The sequence below is a fragment of the Neoarius graeffei genome, chromosome 26, assembly GCF_027579695.1.
Source record: "Neoarius graeffei isolate fNeoGra1 chromosome 26, fNeoGra1.pri, whole genome shotgun sequence".
Classification (NCBI taxonomy): Eukaryota; Metazoa; Chordata; class Actinopteri; order Siluriformes; family Ariidae; genus Neoarius; species Neoarius graeffei.
The window spans coordinates 54665551-54685425 of record NC_083594.1 but is presented as its reverse complement, the minus strand read 5'-3'; the positions used below and the strand labels follow the sequence as shown (position 1 = coordinate 54685425).

General features: G+C 41.5%; 1 protein-coding gene across 4 annotated transcripts; it reads right to left on the bottom strand.

Moving 5' to 3' along the window:
- Window positions 1-816: 816 nt before the first annotated feature.
- On the bottom strand, window positions 817-19840 carry il17rc (interleukin 17 receptor C). Of its 4 annotated transcripts, none has more exons than XM_060910681.1 (16): window positions 19759-19840; window positions 19453-19650; window positions 17764-17891; window positions 16906-17122; window positions 16052-16149; window positions 14004-14103; window positions 13337-13369; window positions 12135-12247; window positions 9025-9078; window positions 8765-8840; window positions 7229-7452; window positions 5815-5871; window positions 5608-5653; window positions 5386-5481; window positions 4991-5029; window positions 817-4408 (listed from the first exon to the last, which is right to left on the bottom strand). In XM_060910681.1, the coding sequence occupies exons 3-16, from the start codon at window positions 17866-17868 to the stop codon at window positions 3714-3716; spliced, it is 1953 nt and encodes a 650-aa protein (XP_060766664.1). In that variant the 5' UTR covers window positions 17869-17891; window positions 19453-19650; window positions 19759-19840; the 3' UTR covers window positions 817-3713. The 4 variants fall into 4 exon arrangements, with proteins under 4 accessions (XP_060766664.1, XP_060766665.1, XP_060766663.1 ...); XM_060910682.1 differs by having other exon boundaries at window positions 19453-19676; window positions 19759-19819; XM_060910680.1 differs by lacking the exon at window positions 19759-19840 and having other exon boundaries at window positions 19453-19750.
- Window positions 19841-19875: the final 35 nt, after the last annotated feature.

The window sequence follows — 19875 nt, the reverse complement described above, 5'->3', positions numbered from 1 at the left end:
CCTGAAAATTTGAAGTCAATCTGTGTAACCGTCTAGACGCTAGCTTGTTAACAGACACACAAACAAATAAAACTGATTACAATCCCTCACCTCGCTGACTCTATCACAGGCAAGGGAATAAACTGGTTAAAATCTAAAGTGTGTGTGTGTGGGGAGGGGGGGGGAGAGTGTGGTTTTTTTTTTTAGACCCCCCCCCCCCCAGAGTCTGATGAAAGTTTGGTGCCCAAAAACAAAACTTTCATGAACTTCAAAAGTTTTTATTTGTCTCAATTCTCACACAACCAACAACTTGCACAAAATAAGACATTATTTTGAAGAATATCAATGATTTCCAGAAAAAGTTTTGTGATAGAATCATACATAACACTTTTTTTATTATTAGTTTTTAAATCTCTTCATGGCACAACACCTTCACACCACATCACATTCACACAACCTCAACAAGGGGTCATGAAACACTTACGTTACACTTACGTTACACTTACATGTGTTTCATGACCCCTTGTTGAGGTTGTGTGAATGTGATGTGGTGTGAAGGTGTTGTGCCATGAAGAGATTTAAAAACTAATAATAAAAAAAGTGTTATGTATGATTCTATCACAAAACTTTTTCTGGAAATCATTGATATTCTTCAAAATAATGTCTTATTTTGTGCAAGTTGTTGGTTGTGTGAGAATTGAGACAAATAAAAAAAAAATATAATGGATCTTTTTTTGGGGCAGCCCCTGGGTTGGGTTTGATCTCGTCTCTTCTGTGATTGTAAAGCAGTTTTAGTGATGATGTGATCAGGAGAAGAAATGAAGACGACTCAGAAAGTCACTGTGTGTGTGGGTTACACAGATGTTCATTTATTGACTACAAATAACAGAATACAGGCGATAAAGTGTCCCGTCATCCTGGGTATCATCAGCAGGAAAACCAAAAATGACCAGTTTTGCAGGTTTATAACTTTCTGCCCAGACTTCTTGGTCTGGATTCTTCGGATCAGTTCAGGAGGAAAAGCAGATCATCTCAACTCCTTTCTTTTTTTTCAACTTATTTTATGTATTTAGTATTATTTTAATTTTCCAGCTTACACTTTTCCATTTGTTGACACACTGTCTGTAGAAGAGAGGTGCACTTTTTATTTTAAATCAGAAATTTTGAGGATGGAAACTTTTGCACCATCTCATTGTCCAATATCTGCCTGTTATCTCTTTTACAAACGAACACAATACCACAGACGGGGAAATTTCACACTCATGTCTTTAGCCAATTCTGCATTTATTAAATAAACAGGAAGTAAACATGAGAAAACTGAACACTTTTCAGATCAGGCAGGATTTTTACTCAGACACCAGCAGGTGATACACAGATACATTGCACACACATTCAGATTAAAAAGCAGATTAAAAAGTTGTGTGTGCAGTTCGATGCATGCACAGATAGATTAAATCATCTGCACAGTCACTGAATATGAATATACACATGGACATTATATATAAAATATTAAAAAAATACTCTGAATAAATGCACATCGTTCAGATTTCTCTGTGGATTCAAGACTGAAACTGCACGAGGCTGAGATTCAGAGCCACAGAAAACAGTTTTATGATGTCACTTGACTTTGCAGTCTCAGCACACTTTAATCAGACTTCATTTCCAGGACTAAGTGCATTTTATATCGTATTTTCTTTCAACAAAACAAATAAAAGCACAGAGCTCAGAGCACGCCGGTGTTTACTGCTAAAGGTTGGAGTCCATCATCGTTGGCTCTGAACCCCGACACCAAACCGCTGAGGTCAAACTGGACGTGTCTGAGTGTGGGACTCGTCGATATGTTCTGAATCATTTGGCACCAAAAAGTGATTTTCCGTTCCCCGAGCTCCAGAAGAAGCAAACACCACACACTGAACATGTCTCGGCTGATCCACAAACTTCAGGGAAAAGTGTGTGTTTAATTTTACAATTTTCAAATTTGTTCAAAAATAAGCAGCCTCTCAAAAAGCACATGAGGTTTTTAAAGGTTCATAATAACGATATCATGTACGTTGGTGTTCACAGGATATCACGTGACTGATAACTGGAACATGGTGCTTTGATTTCTCAATAACTTCAACTCAAGTGAGGGCTGTATTTAAACTGCAGGACAGGGCGGGGCAACGTGACGAGATGATATTGATATGATGAAAAATTGTGTGACGTAGATATCCAGATGTTGTGATTTGTTTTTAAAAAAATGCTTAAATAACTCCAAACGGATTTGGAACAGCCGAACTGACGCCCAGATTTTCAACCAAATCATCTCATCTCATCATCTGTAGCCGCTTTATCCTGTTCTACAGGGTCGCAGGCAAGCTGGAGCCTATCCCAGCTGACTATGGGCGAAAGGCAGGGTACACCCTGGACAAGTCGCCAGGAATTTATTCTGGATATTAAATAAAAGTATCATTAAAGTCAGATGTTAAATGCAGCCCAATACCATGGATTGAATAAATGTTTTCAAAACCCCAAGATTTCATCATCCTGACCACACCCGTGTCATTGAGGTGATGGATATAGGGTTAAAGCTTCAGCCAACATGGAGATAAATCTTAAAATATTCTGGCAAATGAAAGATTTGGTATTCGCTCGGTTTAGATTCAAGACATATTTATCCTTAAACTCCAATTTAATTTTTGGTTAAAGCTCCAAAAGCTCATCTTCTGCTTCTCACTGCATGCAAACATCAACATTTTGACAATATTTTGAGGAAAGGTTGCTGGAGTATTTCCCAATACGATTGACTGATAAACCCGCATGCTGATATTATCATCTGATGATATATGAGCGATTAAATGAAGGTTGGAGTTTATAACGACCGAGAGATGACAATTAAAACAAAAAGAAACAGAGACAAGGTGGATCCTTCAGCCACGTGATGAGCATGGTCATTGTGTAGTTTGTCCACCAGAGGGCACACAGCAACTCAACTTTTGGCAACATGCACAGCATGGAAGGGCAGAAATCACAACAATCAGCTGACCCAAGCAGAGTCGAGTGGGAAAAAGAGACGAAGGCGTTCAGCGATTTTACAGAGCCGATATCAACAAACCAAAAGTATCCTGAAGGATTTCAGTTATATGATTATGACATATATTTGAGGTCCTACTGTGGAGTCAAAACGAGTGTAAACAATTACATTTTTCTGTGTTGTGCTGCTGTTCATGGGTTAAAAACCCACACCGGATCAGAAAGGATCTCCGACTTTCCTGTCCTCTGACTGAACTGATGGCACATGGCGGCTCCAGGCTCATTATTTACACGCAGACTTCTTTTGAGCAGTGAGCGTCGACACAGAAACCTGCAATCCTCGTCCAGAACCGATCCCCATGACTACACACGAGCTCCTGCTCGAAAAACTGTGCCGATAAAATGCTGATACTGCCTATGAGATTCACTTTTGAATGACATGCTCGCTCAGGAGTGAAGAAGCTGAGGAAGCAGGCACAAAACCCGCTCCACTTCTGTTCTGGAATGAAGCGAGTCGCTGACCCGGTGTATTCCTCATTCACGACACCGTCTCCTCACATCTCAACACAGAAACATCTTCACTTTGGAATGGAGTTCACCACAGATGTGAACAAATCAGACACATTCATGTTTTTTTCCTTCACATGGACAGACTTCATTTCATTTGTGAGCTCAGGACAGTCAGTTTCGTCCCTGCCCCGTGAGGTAAATGCGAGTCTCAGTTAAATATTTAGAGGGCGTGTCTCCTCTTCCATCTCCATCTCCATGCTCAGCGCGTCGACCTGCGTGAGCGTGGACTCGGTGCGTGACCGCTGCTCTTTCTCACAGTTCCTCAGCCTCCTCTCCAGCCTGGTTGAGGCTCTCCAGGTCCAGAAGAACCTCTTGAGCTGAGCTCCAATGTTTTCTGGGTGCTTGGTGTGGAGATCGGAGAGCAGGCGCCGACACCCTGAGGGCAGCTGATAGAGCCTCAGGCCTTGAAACAGCTCCGGCATGTCGAGCGCCTCTGACTCCAGCTGCACCACAGCAAAGTGCTCAGTGGCGCCGCCCTGCAGGCGAGCAGAGAAAAGGGCGCTGAGAGCCGAACTGAAGACATCAGAGTTCCACGGCCAGGACGTACTGCTCACCCTGCCATCGTCTCTGTCCAGCACACTGCTCCAGGTTTCATAGCAGGCTTTGGTTCGGAGCACAGCGTCGTGCGAGAGTAGCAGGAGGGTTTTGCCACCGTGCTTTTGGACGTGCTGGAGCCGTGAGTGGAGCCACGGGGTCGGACCGATCGCGCTCACCGCCACCTGGTTCCACAGATCCAGAGAGACGGAGAACCCGAGCTCAGAAAGCCACGTAGCAAACCAGCACACGGTGTCTAATAGAGACAGATCGGAACCAGACGAGTGTACGAGCAGGACTTCACCACGGAGGCCTGGGGGGGGGGAGAAGGGAGAAAAATCAGAGAAAAAACAACAAGGAAGAAGAGACTAAAGGATCATAAAATCATAAAATATACAGGAAAGAAAGAAGAAAAAGAAAAAAGGGGAAAGAAAAATCAGTGCAAAGGATGACTGAAAGAAAGGAAGGAAAAAAGAGGAAAGACCAAAGCATGGCAGGAAAAGAGGAAATAATTAACAAGGGAAAGAAAGAAAGAAAGAAAGAAAGAAAGAAAGAAAAGGGAAAATATTCTGTCTGATATCAGCGATATAAATAATCTAATGATATAAAATACATAGAGAAAAGGGAAGCAGAGAGAAAGTTGAAGTGAGGAAAGAAAAAAGATGGCTGAAGAAAAACAAATGCAAAGACAAAGGAAGGAAGAATGGAGGAAAGTAAGAAAAGGAAGCAGAAGAAGGAAAAAAGGAAATCAAGTTCAAGGAAGTTGGAAGACAGTAAAGAAGAACATAAAATCAGAATGACTGGGAAATAAAAATATCACAGCATCGTACTGCAGGAAGACTGAAACATGACTGTGTGTGTGTGTGTGTGTGTGTGTGTGTGTGTGTGTACATACCTCGAGACAGATCCCTTGGGTTGGAGTTAGAAAGCCACTCTGAGAGAGAGAGAGAGAGAGAGAGAGAGAGAGAGAGAGAGAGAGAGAGAGAGAGTGAACAATGGCACTTTGTCCACAGACTCGTACTGAACAGTTCATGAGAGAGAAGTGCATCGCTGGAATTATTGAGAGCATGGGTCTTTTCACACACACACACACACACACACACATGAAGATACTCAACAATAAACAATAAACTCGACTCTGTCTGATCACATGGTGTAACTCTGACTGGATGCCGCAGCGTATTAACCCTCTGTGTACCATCACACATCCTCCCAGAGTAGAGGGGTGCCAATACTTTGTGTACAGTGACAGAAAGTCTCCCAAAGACGAAGCGTTCGATCTTCACTCACCTTTGAACCTGCTTCTGAGCACAAACACCCCGAATGCAAGCAGGACAAACACCAGCAGCATCACAAACCCCAGGCTGACCCAACGCCCCCTGTAGGCTGAGTGGAGAAATGAAAAGGGGAACTTTATTATTATTATTATTATTATTATTATTATTATTATTGTGAAAGATAAGAAAGAAACCGGCTTTTTGTAGAGAGAAAGTTATTTTTTCACACACTCACCGTCACGCTCACACAAAGGGCCGAACATTTCTCCGTCAACCTTAAACTGCAACACACACACACACACACACACACACACACACACACACACACACACACACACACAGCCTATAATAATCCATGCTGAGTGATGATTAGACTGTTGAACAGATGTAGACAGTACTGAGAGAGCGTCGCTCTGCCAGGCCTGATGCAAAACTATCTTACCATCACACACACCGGCAGGTTGTTTGTCGCTTGAACGTCCTGAAACACACCTGACGTCTGAAATAAAATGTTGCAGCGTCATTCAAGTGTCATTTAGACTGACAACAAACACAACAGCATGAATAAAGTGGCATAAAATATGAGAGCTTTTTGATTCTTTGTTGCTCATATGAAAAAAAAGAAAAATATCTCACACACACACACACACTGTAACCACTTCACTTTACTCACGTCAATTCACTTTGAATTCAACTTTCCTGTAATTTGTCTCCAGAATTAAATCATATTTTCTTCACCCGGTACAGATGCGAGTGAAAATAGTTTTTGCTTCTGTTTTTCTTGCTTTTCACTCATCATTTCAGCTGCGCTACCTTTGCCTTTTATGGAGTTTTGTGGGCGTCACCAAAGGCAAATCAGCCATACTGTGGACACACCCACTCATTTTGAGGTGATCAGTTTTTAACAGATGCACACGAGTACGAAGAAAATCAGTGTTTATCAAACTTTGGTGAATCTGGCAGGAATTTTCAGTTTGTCTTACGGAAATGTTTTCACACAGCTTTATTAAAAGATCAATAAACGAGGCTGATTGTTATTTTTAGTTCCACTGCAACACTGGAATAATGAAATATTTTCTGTCCCCTTATATTTGTTTGGAGTGAAAATGTGACCGTGATTTTCTGAAACTTTTGGAAACTCTGCTGTGACTAAAAAGAAAAAAACAACAGCAAATAAAAATTCTCTGAATCACAGCCATTTCCTGTCGCACTGCATGGAAAAAAAAAAGTGAGTTCAAAGCGAATAAATGAATGACATTGTTATGATAATCAATCATCACACAGTCGGCGTGTCCAAACCGGAACCTCCACACACGCCCTGCATTCCAGCACATTCCTGTTACGATCACCAACATCACACCCGAGACACTTATCATCATCATAACATTCGTGGGCGTGTTCCATGTGAACAAATGTGAAGTTGGCCGACACTGAGGTGTGATGATGATGTTTAGAACTCTCGGGTGTCTCAGAGCAGACTGATGCCATGGTGAGGGTTTGAACACCAGCTGCCTCGGACACGCCACACCTCGCTCTGATATGACGATGTGTTCAATTCAGGGATTAGAAACTGTGCAGGACCAAAAATCCTCACATGGGCGTGACTGATTAAAAGTATTTGCACTCCAATTAACCTCTTAAAGAACCCTTCCTATGCATGAAAATGACAACCACGAGCAGCGGAGTTTGTACGGCACATTTGCATTCCATGTGCATCAACACACGCTCTGGGAAAATCAGGTTCTTTAAAGGTGCATTTTAGAATTAAGGTTTTTCTGCACTGATCCACAAAACCATTCCACTTCCATCAGGATGATCTGCTGAGGTGTCAAGCATTCTCACACACACACACTCACCCACACCATGCTGATGTTCTCTTCCCAGCCCGTACTGATGATCTGTCTGAACCCGGGCACCTCACTGCAGTCTCCGCCCACAGACACGGCCATCTGGCAGGGCCACACCTCGGTCTCCAGCCTGCAGGGGGCGCTCAGGTTCCAGCTCAAAGCTGCAGCACCTTCATTGGTCTTGATGCGTCCCACAGAGAGGGACAGGTTCTTCACTGCGTTCCTTCTGATCTCTGCGTGGGAAAGAAACATGAGCTTTAGTTTTTCTGAGGCGGATTAATTATCAATGTTGTAATTTTCAGGCTTTAAAATGAACGAATGTGTTTAATTCTGTGTCGTCTGTCAAATCTGGCGTGAGGAGGGGCTCCAGATTTATTACATTCATGACAACATTTTTACTGTCAGTAAACAAACATCAGGCTGCATCTGTCACTGGTTAAAAAGAAGCCACTTCACTCTTCATTTTTACCTTGTTATTTTTTTACGCAGTTTTCATCTCATCTCATTATCTCTAGCCGCTTTATCCTTCTACAGGGTCGCAGGCAAGCTGGAGCCTATCCCAGCTGACTACGGGCGAAAGGCGGGGTTCACCCTGGACAAGTCGCCAGGTCATCACAGGGCTGACACATAGACACAGACAACCATTCACATTCACACCTACGCTCAATTTAGAGTCACCAGTTAACCTAACCTGCATGTCTTTGGACTGTGGGGGAAACCGGAGCACCCGGAGGAAACCCACGCGGACACGGGGAGAACATGCAAACTCCACACAGAAAGGCCCTCGCTGGCCCCGGGGCTCGAACCCAGGACCTTCTTGCTGTGAGGCGACAGCGCTAACCACTACACCACCGTGCCGCCCCTTTACGCAGTTTTGATTTATTTTAATTTTTATATTTTAAATTGTTCACCTTTCTTGATTTCTGTCCCTGAAGTTATTTATTTTGTTTTAGATATTGGCCTGTTTTTATTTCTTTAAGCTATATTTTTGTATAGATGAAAAGTACAAGAAACTTTCCTCTTCTTCTTAGCAGTCGTATTGAACCTGATTTGAGCAGAGTTACACAATCACAGCTCACAGAATTTATTTTTGCTTCTTTGAATACTCACATGAACTCAAAACATGAACTCAAACCCTAATTATCTTCATTAATTAATTAATTAACTTAATGCCACGTGCAACCAAAACACATGATGAATACTTCTACACACAGATCAACAAGATGAGAAATGGGAGCTTGTACTGGAATAAAAGCTATAATCACTCTTACTTCATTAAATTGACCAAAATTATTATTATTATAACCAACATACAACAACTCAAACCGGAGCAATGTTCCGAGAAATACCGACATTTACACGGCTACACGTTAGAAATGGGATCATCTGAGGTAGTTGTGCTTTTAGAAAGTTAATAGCCAGCAGAGTGTGTGTGTGTGTGTGTGTGTGAGTGTGTGTGAGTGTGTAATTTACACACTGGAGCACGATAGAGGATGTCACGATACATTTTTGTGGATTTCTGAAATTGCAGGCATTTTTTTTTACCTTCGTTGTTCTCAAAGGGACAAATTTGAGACCGGGAAGACCAGGATTTTTCATCTTCTGTGTTTTCACTCCAAGCCTAACACACACACACACACACACACACACACACACACACACACACACACACACACAGAGAACATGACAGAGAATTACAAAAACAAAAAAGTCTTCAGTCATTTATGATTATGTTCTAATTTCTGTACAATAATTGTGCACATGATCACTCCGGCACGTGAGACGGCTGCCAGGTGGCGCTGTACCTGGAAACACATGCAGTGTGTGATGGCGTGCAGTGGGATGGTCCAGTTGCTCGACTGCACACAAAAGAAACACAACATGGAATTATTTTAGTATTGAATCAAGCTGTTCTTGACTTCCTGTTCAAGGGAAAAACCCACCCTGCATGACATCATGTGACATCCAGCAGCATCCACGACTGATGTTAACACGTCATTGAGTGACTTTTTTTAAAAATTAAACTTCCTGTAGGTCTGTTTTTGAACACACTGATCGTGGTGCAGTGCGATTTCAGCCCACACTGAATCCCTGCCTGAAGAGAGTAATGCAGCGGCGCTTCAGTCCTTCACACTGTCCTTTTAAAGCTGGAACTTTCATGTTAACATCATAAACGCCATCGAATTCATCATCTCGATCGCTAACTCACCAGACTGAGCCTCAGCTGCATCGTGTTGCTGTACTACGAGTCCAGGATTTGCATGAAAGTCTTCATGACTTGGACTGTGGATTTCGAGTGAATTCATGAACATCGAATATTACTAAAAATACAAGCTTCAGTTTTCAGGAGCGAGCAGCGAAACCTGTTTATGAGCACCTTGGTTTCAGATCGCTGACATTTATTTCTAATATTAATCAGCGTATCAGACACTCGCTGGCCGTGCTGTGAAAATTGTCCATGCAGACGCTTATCTAAGTTTCCAAACCTGTCATTGCTTAACTCTTGAATATTTTCTATCATTAAAAAGCTTATAATCTCTGCTTTCCAAAGAAATGTATCTGGTTAAGATCTGTTCAGTACTTTGGGAGTAACAGCAAGTTGAAGTCGGTACAACAGAGTAAAAACTCTGCCTGCTGGACGTCGGGAAACTGCCGGTGCTTTTCTTTTTGAGTCACAGGAAAGCGCTCAGGCTGTCTCTCTCTCTTCTGATTGGTTTCCCACTGGATTACTCATCAATATCAATCAGATCACTTTTATAGGGATGTTCTCTCACTCACTGTTTCTGATGAAGGATTCAGTAAAATTTTCCCTCTGCTAGTTTTGATGTTATGATTCACGGGAGACTTTGAAATGAGTTTTCAGAGCTTTACCTACTTATTATTTCAAATCAAACTGATTCCTGTAAAAAAATAAGTATTTTAGAATATAACTGGAGTTGTTTTGATGAAAAATACTGAGATCTTAGAGGTTGGAATGAAATAAAAAAAAAAAAAAACGGAAGTCTGAATCGCGAGTGTCAATTTCAGTTCAGTTAATGTGAATTGTTTACTGGACGTGGATCAGACAGATTTTTTGAGGTTCGCCTTGAAAGCTATGAATATTAATCAAAATAATCATTTATATTCTTTCATATAAACACTAGTCGGCCCTACTGAGAAATACAAAAGTCTACAGAGCACAAAGAGGGGATTAGAAATAATATTTTATCACTTTTTTATTGAGTTTACTGATTTAATGTTTTTACCTCATCTCATTATCTGTAGCTGCTTTATCCTGTTCTACAGGGTCGCAGGCAAGCTGGAGCCTATCCCAGCTGACTACGGGCGAAAGGCGGGGTACACCCTGGACAAGTCGCCAGGTCATCACAGGGCTGACACATAGACACAGACAACCATTCACACTCACATTCACACCTACGCTCAATTTAGAGTCACCAGTTAACCTAACCTGCATGTCTTTAGACTGTGGGGGAAACCGGAGCACCCGGAGGAAACCCACGCGGACACGGGGAGAACATGCAAACTCCACACAGAAAGGCCCTCGCCGGCCACAGGGCTCGAACCCGGACCTTCTTGCTGTGAGTCGACAGCGCTAACCACTACACCACCGTGCTGCCCACGTTTTTACCTAATGAGCATAATTAATACTAATTAAATACTAATTTCCATAATTTGCTTTTATGAATTTTTCAAACTTCGTATTCAGTATACAACCATCTATGTTTCTGCCAATTTCCATGTAAATTAGAAATCTTGTAAAATAGAAAAGTTATGAAGAAAAAAAACATTTGATTTCATTGGTTAATGAGGCCCATTTTGGACCATGTGATCCTCAGACAGAATATTGCGGCAAGTTTCTAAACATTAAGGCTTTTTTTTTTCAGTCTCTGATTTGTCATTTCTGAAGAACGGATAAACATAGTTTTTTTAGATTACGGCGTGCTCTTTTTCCAATGGTTTAGAGTCTTTTTTTAGGTTTGGGTGCTCTTTAATCCAAGGTATTCTAGATCCACAGCCAAAAAAGAGAAAAAAATCTCTGACTAAGGCACTCCAGATTAAAATGATATATTCATTTTAATCTGGAGTGCCTTAGTCAGAGACCCGCCTCTCACCTGAAGTCAGCTGACGCTGGCTCCAGCTTCGACCTGACATCTAAACTGTATACATAATGGATAGATGGATGTTTGCATTGCATAAACACACAAGCTAAACAAACAACGAGAAATCAGCCTTCCATGAAAGAAAATATGTTTATCCGTTGCCAAAAAAGAGAAAAAAATCTCTGACTAAGGCACTCCAGATTAAAATGATATATTCATTTTAATCTGGAGTGCCTTAGTCAGAGATTTTTTTCTCTTTTTTGGCAACGGATAAACATATTTTAATTCTGTAAAAGGTTTGTTGTTCTTCATTCAATTCTGAACTCAATGAGATCAGTTTCAAGCAACTTGGATTGAATTTGAATTTTTCACCTGATATGCCTGTTACCGTTCTAACTGTGCTCGCAATAACAATTTGACACAGTGAGTCCAGAGCGCAAACTTCTCACTGGAATAAAATATCGAAAATCCAGCACCAGGATCGCTAACTTTGGATAAACGTGTGTTCAGTGAATAAAATAACGCCATGTTAAAGGAAGGTGCTCGACTTTAGGTCAACTGGGGACTGGAACTCACCCATGTGCGTGAGTGTGAATGATTATGTGTGTGTCTATCGTGAACCGCCTCTCTCCTGAAGTCAGCTGACGCTGGCTCCAGCTTCGACCCGACATCTAAACTGTATACATAATGGATAGATGGATGTTTGCATTGTATAAACACACAAGCTAAACAAACAAAGAGAAATCAGCCTTCCATGAAAGAAAGTGTGAACAAATAAACATCTCAGTGAAGTGCTCAGGTGCCAGCAGTCTCACCCAACACATTGCCATCCCCTTCCGTTTCATACACAGCGACAGCCCCTTGTTAGTCTCGGCTTTCAGCTCCACCACACCCCTGTGCTTGGAGATCTCGTGGGAGATGTTGGGACCTGTTTGGATTTCAACCACAACAATTAGTTATGTAACACTGCTTGAATTTAACACCACTTCTGCAGCTCAACACTTCATTGTTCCTCTGAAAGCTGATTTACAGTCTACGGTTCTAGGTCCAGTGTTTCATTAAAGGATTATTTGGTGCTGAGTTGAGATCAGTGTTTTCGAGCACGCCTTGACATCTTGCTCACGTTACTGGGGGCTGATTTAGGGTCAGTGCGACTAAATGTCTTTGAGAAAAATCCACCAACACAATGATGATGATGATGATGATGATGAGGAACATCACCAAACCCCAAATACTGTAGTGGTGACGGCAAAATCAGGCCTAAAATCGTACAGTGTAAATTCAGCTTCATACAAAAATGACATCATAGTTTTTACTCTTAATCACATGGTTTCAGGGAATAAAGTTAGACATCTGAGGTTTACGATAAGAATGGTCATGCCATGTTGAGAAAAAAAAGTACGCTTTTCAAAGATTGTTTTCCTGGTTAAAAAAAAAGGAACAAAACAAAGTTCTGTGAGGAACAATCATCCAACTCGGCCTATACACACAATATTCTCACGAAAGCAGACCAAGACATGATTTATCACAAGATCAACATCAGACCAAACAGCTAACAGGAGCTACTTGAGGAACTTTAGGACCAAACAACATTAACATGAGTATTTATTATTCACAGCCTTTCTATTTTCAATGATTATTCCCCCCCGCAAAAAAAAAGAGCACACATAGTCTGGTGTTCTTGTTTTCAACTGGCTCACATGTCCATGGGTCGCATCCCATTGTCTGGAAACTAATACTTTAATACCTTGTAAAAGATGATTCACGTCCCAGACTCATGGACTCACTGATCCAGTTTGATAGCTGCAATTTATTACTGCTTCACTCATCAGTCAGGGCTGATTACACTGAGATAACGAGTTTCTGTACAGCCCATACACACACACACACACACACGCGCACGCACGCACACTGATCCAGATTTCAGAAGAAGGTGATTAATCATCAACCTTCCTGAGGAAAAATAAAGAGCTGAAATGATAAACGTGCTGACCGATCACAGAAATTAGATACTCACTTTTACATTCCTCGATAAGAGGAGCAGGGCACACTGCGGAGGAAAAGAATAAACACTGAGCTTAGCATGTAACACACACTTTAAATGACACAAACACAGGTGAAGAATGTGAGCAAGAATGTGGCGACGTGGACTCAGAGACCCAAAATAAACAGGTCCAGCGACATACCGCTCTGTGTATAAAGATCCAGAGATGGGACTAATACAAGTGTTTCATAATCGTTTGCTGTATTTTTTTTTTTTGAAAAACAGGTTCTGATTCATCAGAACAGTGAGGGGAAATAAATTTTTAGACAATTTATTACATTGTTGTAAACAATCCAATGTTTGCTTCAAAATATTTGATTGGTTTAGTGGCCAGATTTGTCAGTTTCGTTGTGAACTTTAATTTCCATCATATTAGCAAATAAATCAGTGGGATTTAATGGCCAATGTACTGTAGGTTGTTTGTTTAACACGGAGTCTGAGAACGAGCTGTGATCCATGCTCTTTCTTCACAGCTCTTTGTGTAAAACACACCACGTGGAACAGTATCTTATCAGTTAGCACTGAACCATCATGAACGTCTGTCTGAGAGGATTATCTCAACGCTGTATCACCAGTGGTGTGTGTGTGTGTGTGTGTGTGTGTGAGAAAGAGACATGGTTGAGCTGAAGTGCAGCCTCACCTGAGCTTTGGCGTGGGATGTGAACCACCTGCGACGTCTTGTTCACTGTGACGGTCACAGAGCTGCCCAGGAACACGTCGTCATGCACCACCACCACCACCTACACAAACAACACCACACCACACGGACTCGTGGAGATTCATGTTCAGACAGACTGAGAAACTCAGTCAGTGAATAAACACGCTTCAGGAAGTGTGCAGGATGTACGGTACGGCGTGAACAGACAAAAAATACATTTGTAACAAAAAAATGGAGGAATGTTAGTCATTGTCATCTGTTTATTAATTTTACTGCTGATGTGTACAAATAACCGGATTACATGTGAACGGAAGGTGACGTAACAAACGGACCGTCCTGCTTTCAGTCAACAGCAGCAGTGGTCCAGGAAACACCTTACTGAGGGAACGGACTAAAAACCTTCATCCTTTTAAACAGAATGGACTTAATTTAAGCAGAATGTAAAATCTCTAGTGGAATGGCGCCTCCTCATTTTTATAGATTTTTAGTTCCAGTCCCACCCATTCCCCAAGGAATTCTGACCAATTCTAACTATTACCAAAGGAATTCTGGCCAATCCTACCCATTTCCCAAAGGAAGTCTAACCAATCCTGTCCATTCCCAAAGTTATTCTAACCAATCCCACCCATTTCCCCAAGGAATTCTTACCAATCCTGTCCACTTCTAAAGGAATTATGACCAATTCCACGAATTCCCAAATTAATTTGGACTAATCCCGTTCATTCTCAAAGGAATTCTGACCAATCCCACCCATTCCCAAAGTTATTTTGACCAATCCTGCAAGGAATTCTGACCAATCCTGTCGACTCAAATGAATACTGATGAATCCTGCCCATTCTCCAAGGAATTCTGTCCAATCCAATCCAATCCAATCCACTTTTGAAGGAATTCTGTCCAATCCCATATTCCCGTACAGTTATTACTTTTGTTTCCATTTTCCCCTGATATTTTCTCACAAATTTATTTGCTTCCATTTTACAGAATATTCTCAAAAAAAGTCACTGACTCCACCGGGACCCTGAGCAGGATAAAGCACTGAAACAGACTTCACACTGCGTCAGTTTTGGCCCAGTTTTTCTGTTTCAGATAAAAAGTGCACAATGTTAAAGAATCCTTTGGTGGTGAAGAGAGATTGGAGGCGTGATGTTCCTCAGCAGCTGATTTCATGTCACTGCGACCAAAGACAGCTGAAACCGTGTGAGAACTTGGGATTAAAATCTCAGAGTGCAAGCGAGCGCTGCCATGACGCGCGGCTAATACCTGGGACGGCGTTTAGGACAGGAGTGGTGATGGAGAAACGCTAATGGAACATGCTAATGGACAGAAAAAGCTCCTTATTAGCTCAAGATCACTTGTGAACCTGAAGAGCATGTGTGTTTATGAGAGCCTGTGTGCAAGCTGATTTCCAGTTTACGCTGATTAATGACATACTGTAAACATGAGACAGAAATGTCTTTTAATCACAGATCTGTCGTTAGAGGATCTTCATCAGAGAACCTGACGCACGCTGTCGCAGAGTCTGTTGGAGGATTTGGACAAGATTTTGTTGGGGTTTTGAGCAGCGTGATGATGAATCGTCTTTAAAAGAGTGCTGAAATCATTCAGACTAAACCCTGCTTGAGTTGGCACTGTTTCCCAAAATAAAATGAAATTTGATGTTTAAACCCCGATGAACCTGACCAGCATGAAGGACTTACTGAAGATGAATGAATGCAACAAAAGCCTTAATGTTCATGAACATGACGTTAATTCCTGCGAGCTCCGTACCAGACCACACACTCCATGACTCTGTTTCTTCTGTGACTGTGTGAGTTTTTTACACAGCAAATTCCTCAGTGTTGAATTAACACTTTCAGAGTTAATTTGTGTCCAATTGGACCTATATAAACACAGTAGGGTGTTAAATCAACACTCTGGGTGTTAATTCAACACTGGGGATTTTGCTGTGTACCTTCCGTTTGCTAAGAATCCTGTATTTTATTTTGATTCATGTAACAGTTAATCAGCTGCAGTGAGGCGTTTGTGCTCACCTCCTGGTTCTTCTGCACGTTGGATTTCACGATAAACGTGATCGTTTTGCAGGACGGAAGATTTGGTGGAGATGAGCAGCACAGTGTTAGAGCAGCTTCTGTGAGTAACGAGAGAGAGAGAGAGAGAGAGAGAGAGAGAGAGAGAGAGAGAGAGAGAGAGAGAGGGTTAGCACCTGGTTAATGAGTAAATATGAAGCTGAGGAATGTTAAAAACAAGTTATTTTTATCCAAACACATGCAAATGGTCAGACTATATTGACATTCCTCACAAGGAAACAAAGGTACACTACCAAGCAAAAGTTTGTACACCCCTGTTAATAGAAAGTGTTTTCTTTCTTTTGTAATTTTTTAAATTACAATGTTATACTTCTGTAGAATAATAATGAAGATAGATTTTTTTAATTATGTAATAAGACATCTAGAATTATGGCCTGACCAAGAATAAAACAATCTGCAAACTTTTTAGATTTTTTTTTTTTTTTTAAATCACAACCGTATTCCTGAAGCTGCACAGTCAGGACTGAGACTTTTCTTAATCCACCTGAATAAACTATTAATAATGGACAAGACGGTAATTTTACACAAACGCTCCAAATCAAAATGACAATTTGATTCAAATGTAATTTTTATTCAAAAAAATAATTCAAGCATAAATGTTTATCCAAATTTCTTTAACACACACACACACACACACACACACACACACACACACACACAAATTGAATGTTTCCAGAATGAATATGAAAATGAGTTTTGCACAGAATCTTGGTTTAAAGCGTGAAATGATTTTTTTTCCCTCACAATTTCTAATCTCTGCACTGCAAATGTAAAAACACTGCACTCTGCATGCTCACCATGCTCATCATCTTCAGAGTCTTCTGGTGTTTCTCCACTAACGTTAACATCGTCATGGATTCGGAGTTGGATTCGGATCCGGAGGCACGCTTTGTACATCAGCGTTCCTTCGCGGCAGAGAGCAGACTCCACACCGAAACCCAAAACTTCCAGTGGGCCGGAATCAGGTGGATGAACCACAGAGTTCTGCTTAATGACTTTGCAGCGTTTCAGACCCTGTCAGTCACACACACACACACACACACACACACACACACACACACACACACACACACACAATGTACAATACAAACTCAATAACACTTCATGATGAAATTTATTCATCTAACCTTCTTGAACCAGTGTAATCACAATGAGATCAAATCTCTTTTTCAGTGAGCGCTAGACAAATCCATCACCAACAACATTCCAACACACGGAACATCACACTTCAAACAGAACTTCAGTACAGTTCAAAACAAGAGCTTTAATTCTGAAAAATTCTGTCAACAACAGTCAGTCCATGATTCCGGGGAGCGATAACTCAACTTCAGTTTCCTCATTCACGAGTCTCTCAATTTCATTTCTTCAACGGATTGTTGTTAAATTTAAAGCTGTGAAAGGGGCTGTGTGTCCCTTCCCAGAATCCTCGCAACAAGTTGCCATTTTCACAAAACGATCCGCAACAATTCTGCGATATCCTCAGCCATGGATCTTACACTGAAATGTGAAATTGAAGCTATTTTGTGAAAGTATTTCTATTTTAAATTATTTTGACTGATCCTTCTCGTTTTCATTTGGTTATTCCACTGGAACGGACCAGATCCAGCCTTGGCCGTCTCACAGCCCTGTCAGTCAGAGGTGTTTGTGCAGCTCACCTGAGAGCAGATGATGTTCTGCAAGTCGTATTTCTTCAGATCTGCTGCTGCACACAGAAACACTCCGGCCAGTAGGAAGAACAGGGAAAGCCACAGCACGGACATGGCTCGGCACTTTCGCTTTCACCCTCACAGCCCAAGAATAAGGAAAAGAACAAGAAATATAAAATATATATATTTCAAAAGATTCGTCATCAGCTAGTAATCATACAAATAAATGAAGCACAGAAACCACGAACTATAAATCCTGATATTTTTTTAAAGGAATTTGGCGTAAGTATTGCTTGTGCTCGTGCTTTGTTTTGGATTATTTTTGCATATTTTTATAATGTGCAATACCTCACTCCATAATGTGAAACGAAACACATACACCTCAGGACTGTGCACCTTACCCCCTTTTTTTCTCCTCTCTCTCTCTCTACATGCTGTTTGCACTGTTATTGGAGATGTTTTAATCTCATTGTACATGTGTATAGTGACAATAAAGACATTCTATTCTTCTTTGTTTAATTTTTAATCTTTTATGTCTCACACTTTGGACTCAGAATAAAAAAGTGCAAGAGATAAACAACTTTAATAATAATAATAATAATAATAATAATAATAATCTCATCTTATTATCTGTAGCCACTTTATCCTGTTCTACAGGGTCGCAGGCAAGCTGGAGCCTATCCCAGCTGACTACGGGCGAAAGGCGGGGTACACCCTGGACAAGTCGCCAGGTCATCACAGGGATAATAATAATAATAATAATAATAATAATAATAATAGGGCGGCACGGTGGTGTAGTGGTTAGCGCTGTTGCCTCATAGCAAGAAGGTCCGGGTTCGAGCCCCGTGGCCGGCGAGGGCCTTTCTGTGCGGAGTTTGCATGTTCTCCCTGTGTCCGCGTGGGTTTCCTCCGGGTGCTCCGGTTTCCCCCACAGTCCAAAGACATGCAGGTTAGGTTAACTGGTGACTCTAAATTGAGCGTAGGTGTGAATGTGAGTGTGAATGGTTGTCTGTGTCTATGTGTCAGCCCTGTGATGACCTGGTGACTTGTCCAGGGTGTACCCTGCCTTTCGCCCGTAGTCAGCTGGGATAGGCTCCAGCTTGCCTGCGACCCTGTAGAAGGATAAAGCGGCTAGAGATAATGTGAATGTAATGTGTGGTTTTTCTAATTGATTAGTGATCACAGCTAACAGACGGCGTGAGTATGATGTTCAGATAAACCCGATGTTTTGTCGCTTTCCTCAGCTGTGTGTAAAGTCACCGTTCTCTCATTCAGGTGTTCAGAGTCCAAACAGTTTTCCATCACATTCTAGAGCATCACATTTTTTCTTTATTTTTAACAGCAGCAGATGACTGAACGTCTGACGCCTTCTGATCTCAGGGTGTTGACTGATGATCTCAGATCACTGTGTGATCAGTGATTTACACAGCCATTTCTGTTCACTATCAAACCAGTGATCCAGTTCTACCGACCCACACAGTGAGTTCCTCAGGTTATTGGGTTGAAGAGCTTTCAGATAAAAAAGAAATCTACAGCGCTGAATGAGTTTCATGATTTACATTGTCACGATCAAAAGTCGAAATGTTTTTTTGATTGCAACAAACATGTTTTATATTTCCTTCTGATCTGATCTGATCTGATCTGATCTGATCCATACACTTTCGGTTCTCATGACCTTCTGATCAACACAATACTCACCTTCAGTCACAGCTTCTGAATCTCAGCACACGATTTAAAACTTCTCAATATCAACAAGGGTTCTTTTTCTGCTTGTTTTTCCCAGAAACCGGATTCTAATCACAGTCCGGTCAGACTCCGATCAGATTTCCATCTCAGCTGCTCGCCGGAAGTCACCCGCTCAGGAAACACAGAACCCGTCTCAGCCCAGTGACACACCTGAAACCAGTTTGTTCAAATCCAGTCTAGTGTTCCATGAAAACAGAAAGAGTTCTTGTCTCTGAACTAAAGCGGTATAAAGAGTTTGGGACGGCGAGTCGCTCTTACCTGAGCCGGACAGCTCTCTACTGGCTCTCAGGTGAGCTCCTGACGTATGGATTCCCGGAAGTGGGCGGGGCGTACCTGATTCCTGACTCACGGCTAAATTCTTTCTGTTTATTTGCT

What these genes read in the sequence shown, in the direction of transcription:
- il17rc (XM_060910681.1), bottom strand. Translation starts at nt 17,868, where the DNA reads ATGTCCGTGCTGTGGCTTTCCCTGTTCTTCCTACTGGCCGGAGTGTTT. An exon ending in CTCTGAAGATGATGAGCATG is followed by an intron (nt 16,150 to 16,905) that starts GTGAGCATGCAG and finishes CGTTACTCACAG; the next exon opens with AAGCTGCTCTAACACTGTGC. An exon ending in ACCTGCCGGTGTGTGTGATG is followed by an intron (nt 5,654 to 5,814) that starts GTAAGATAGTTT and finishes TGTGTGTTGCAG; the next exon opens with TTTAAGGTTGACGGAGAAAT.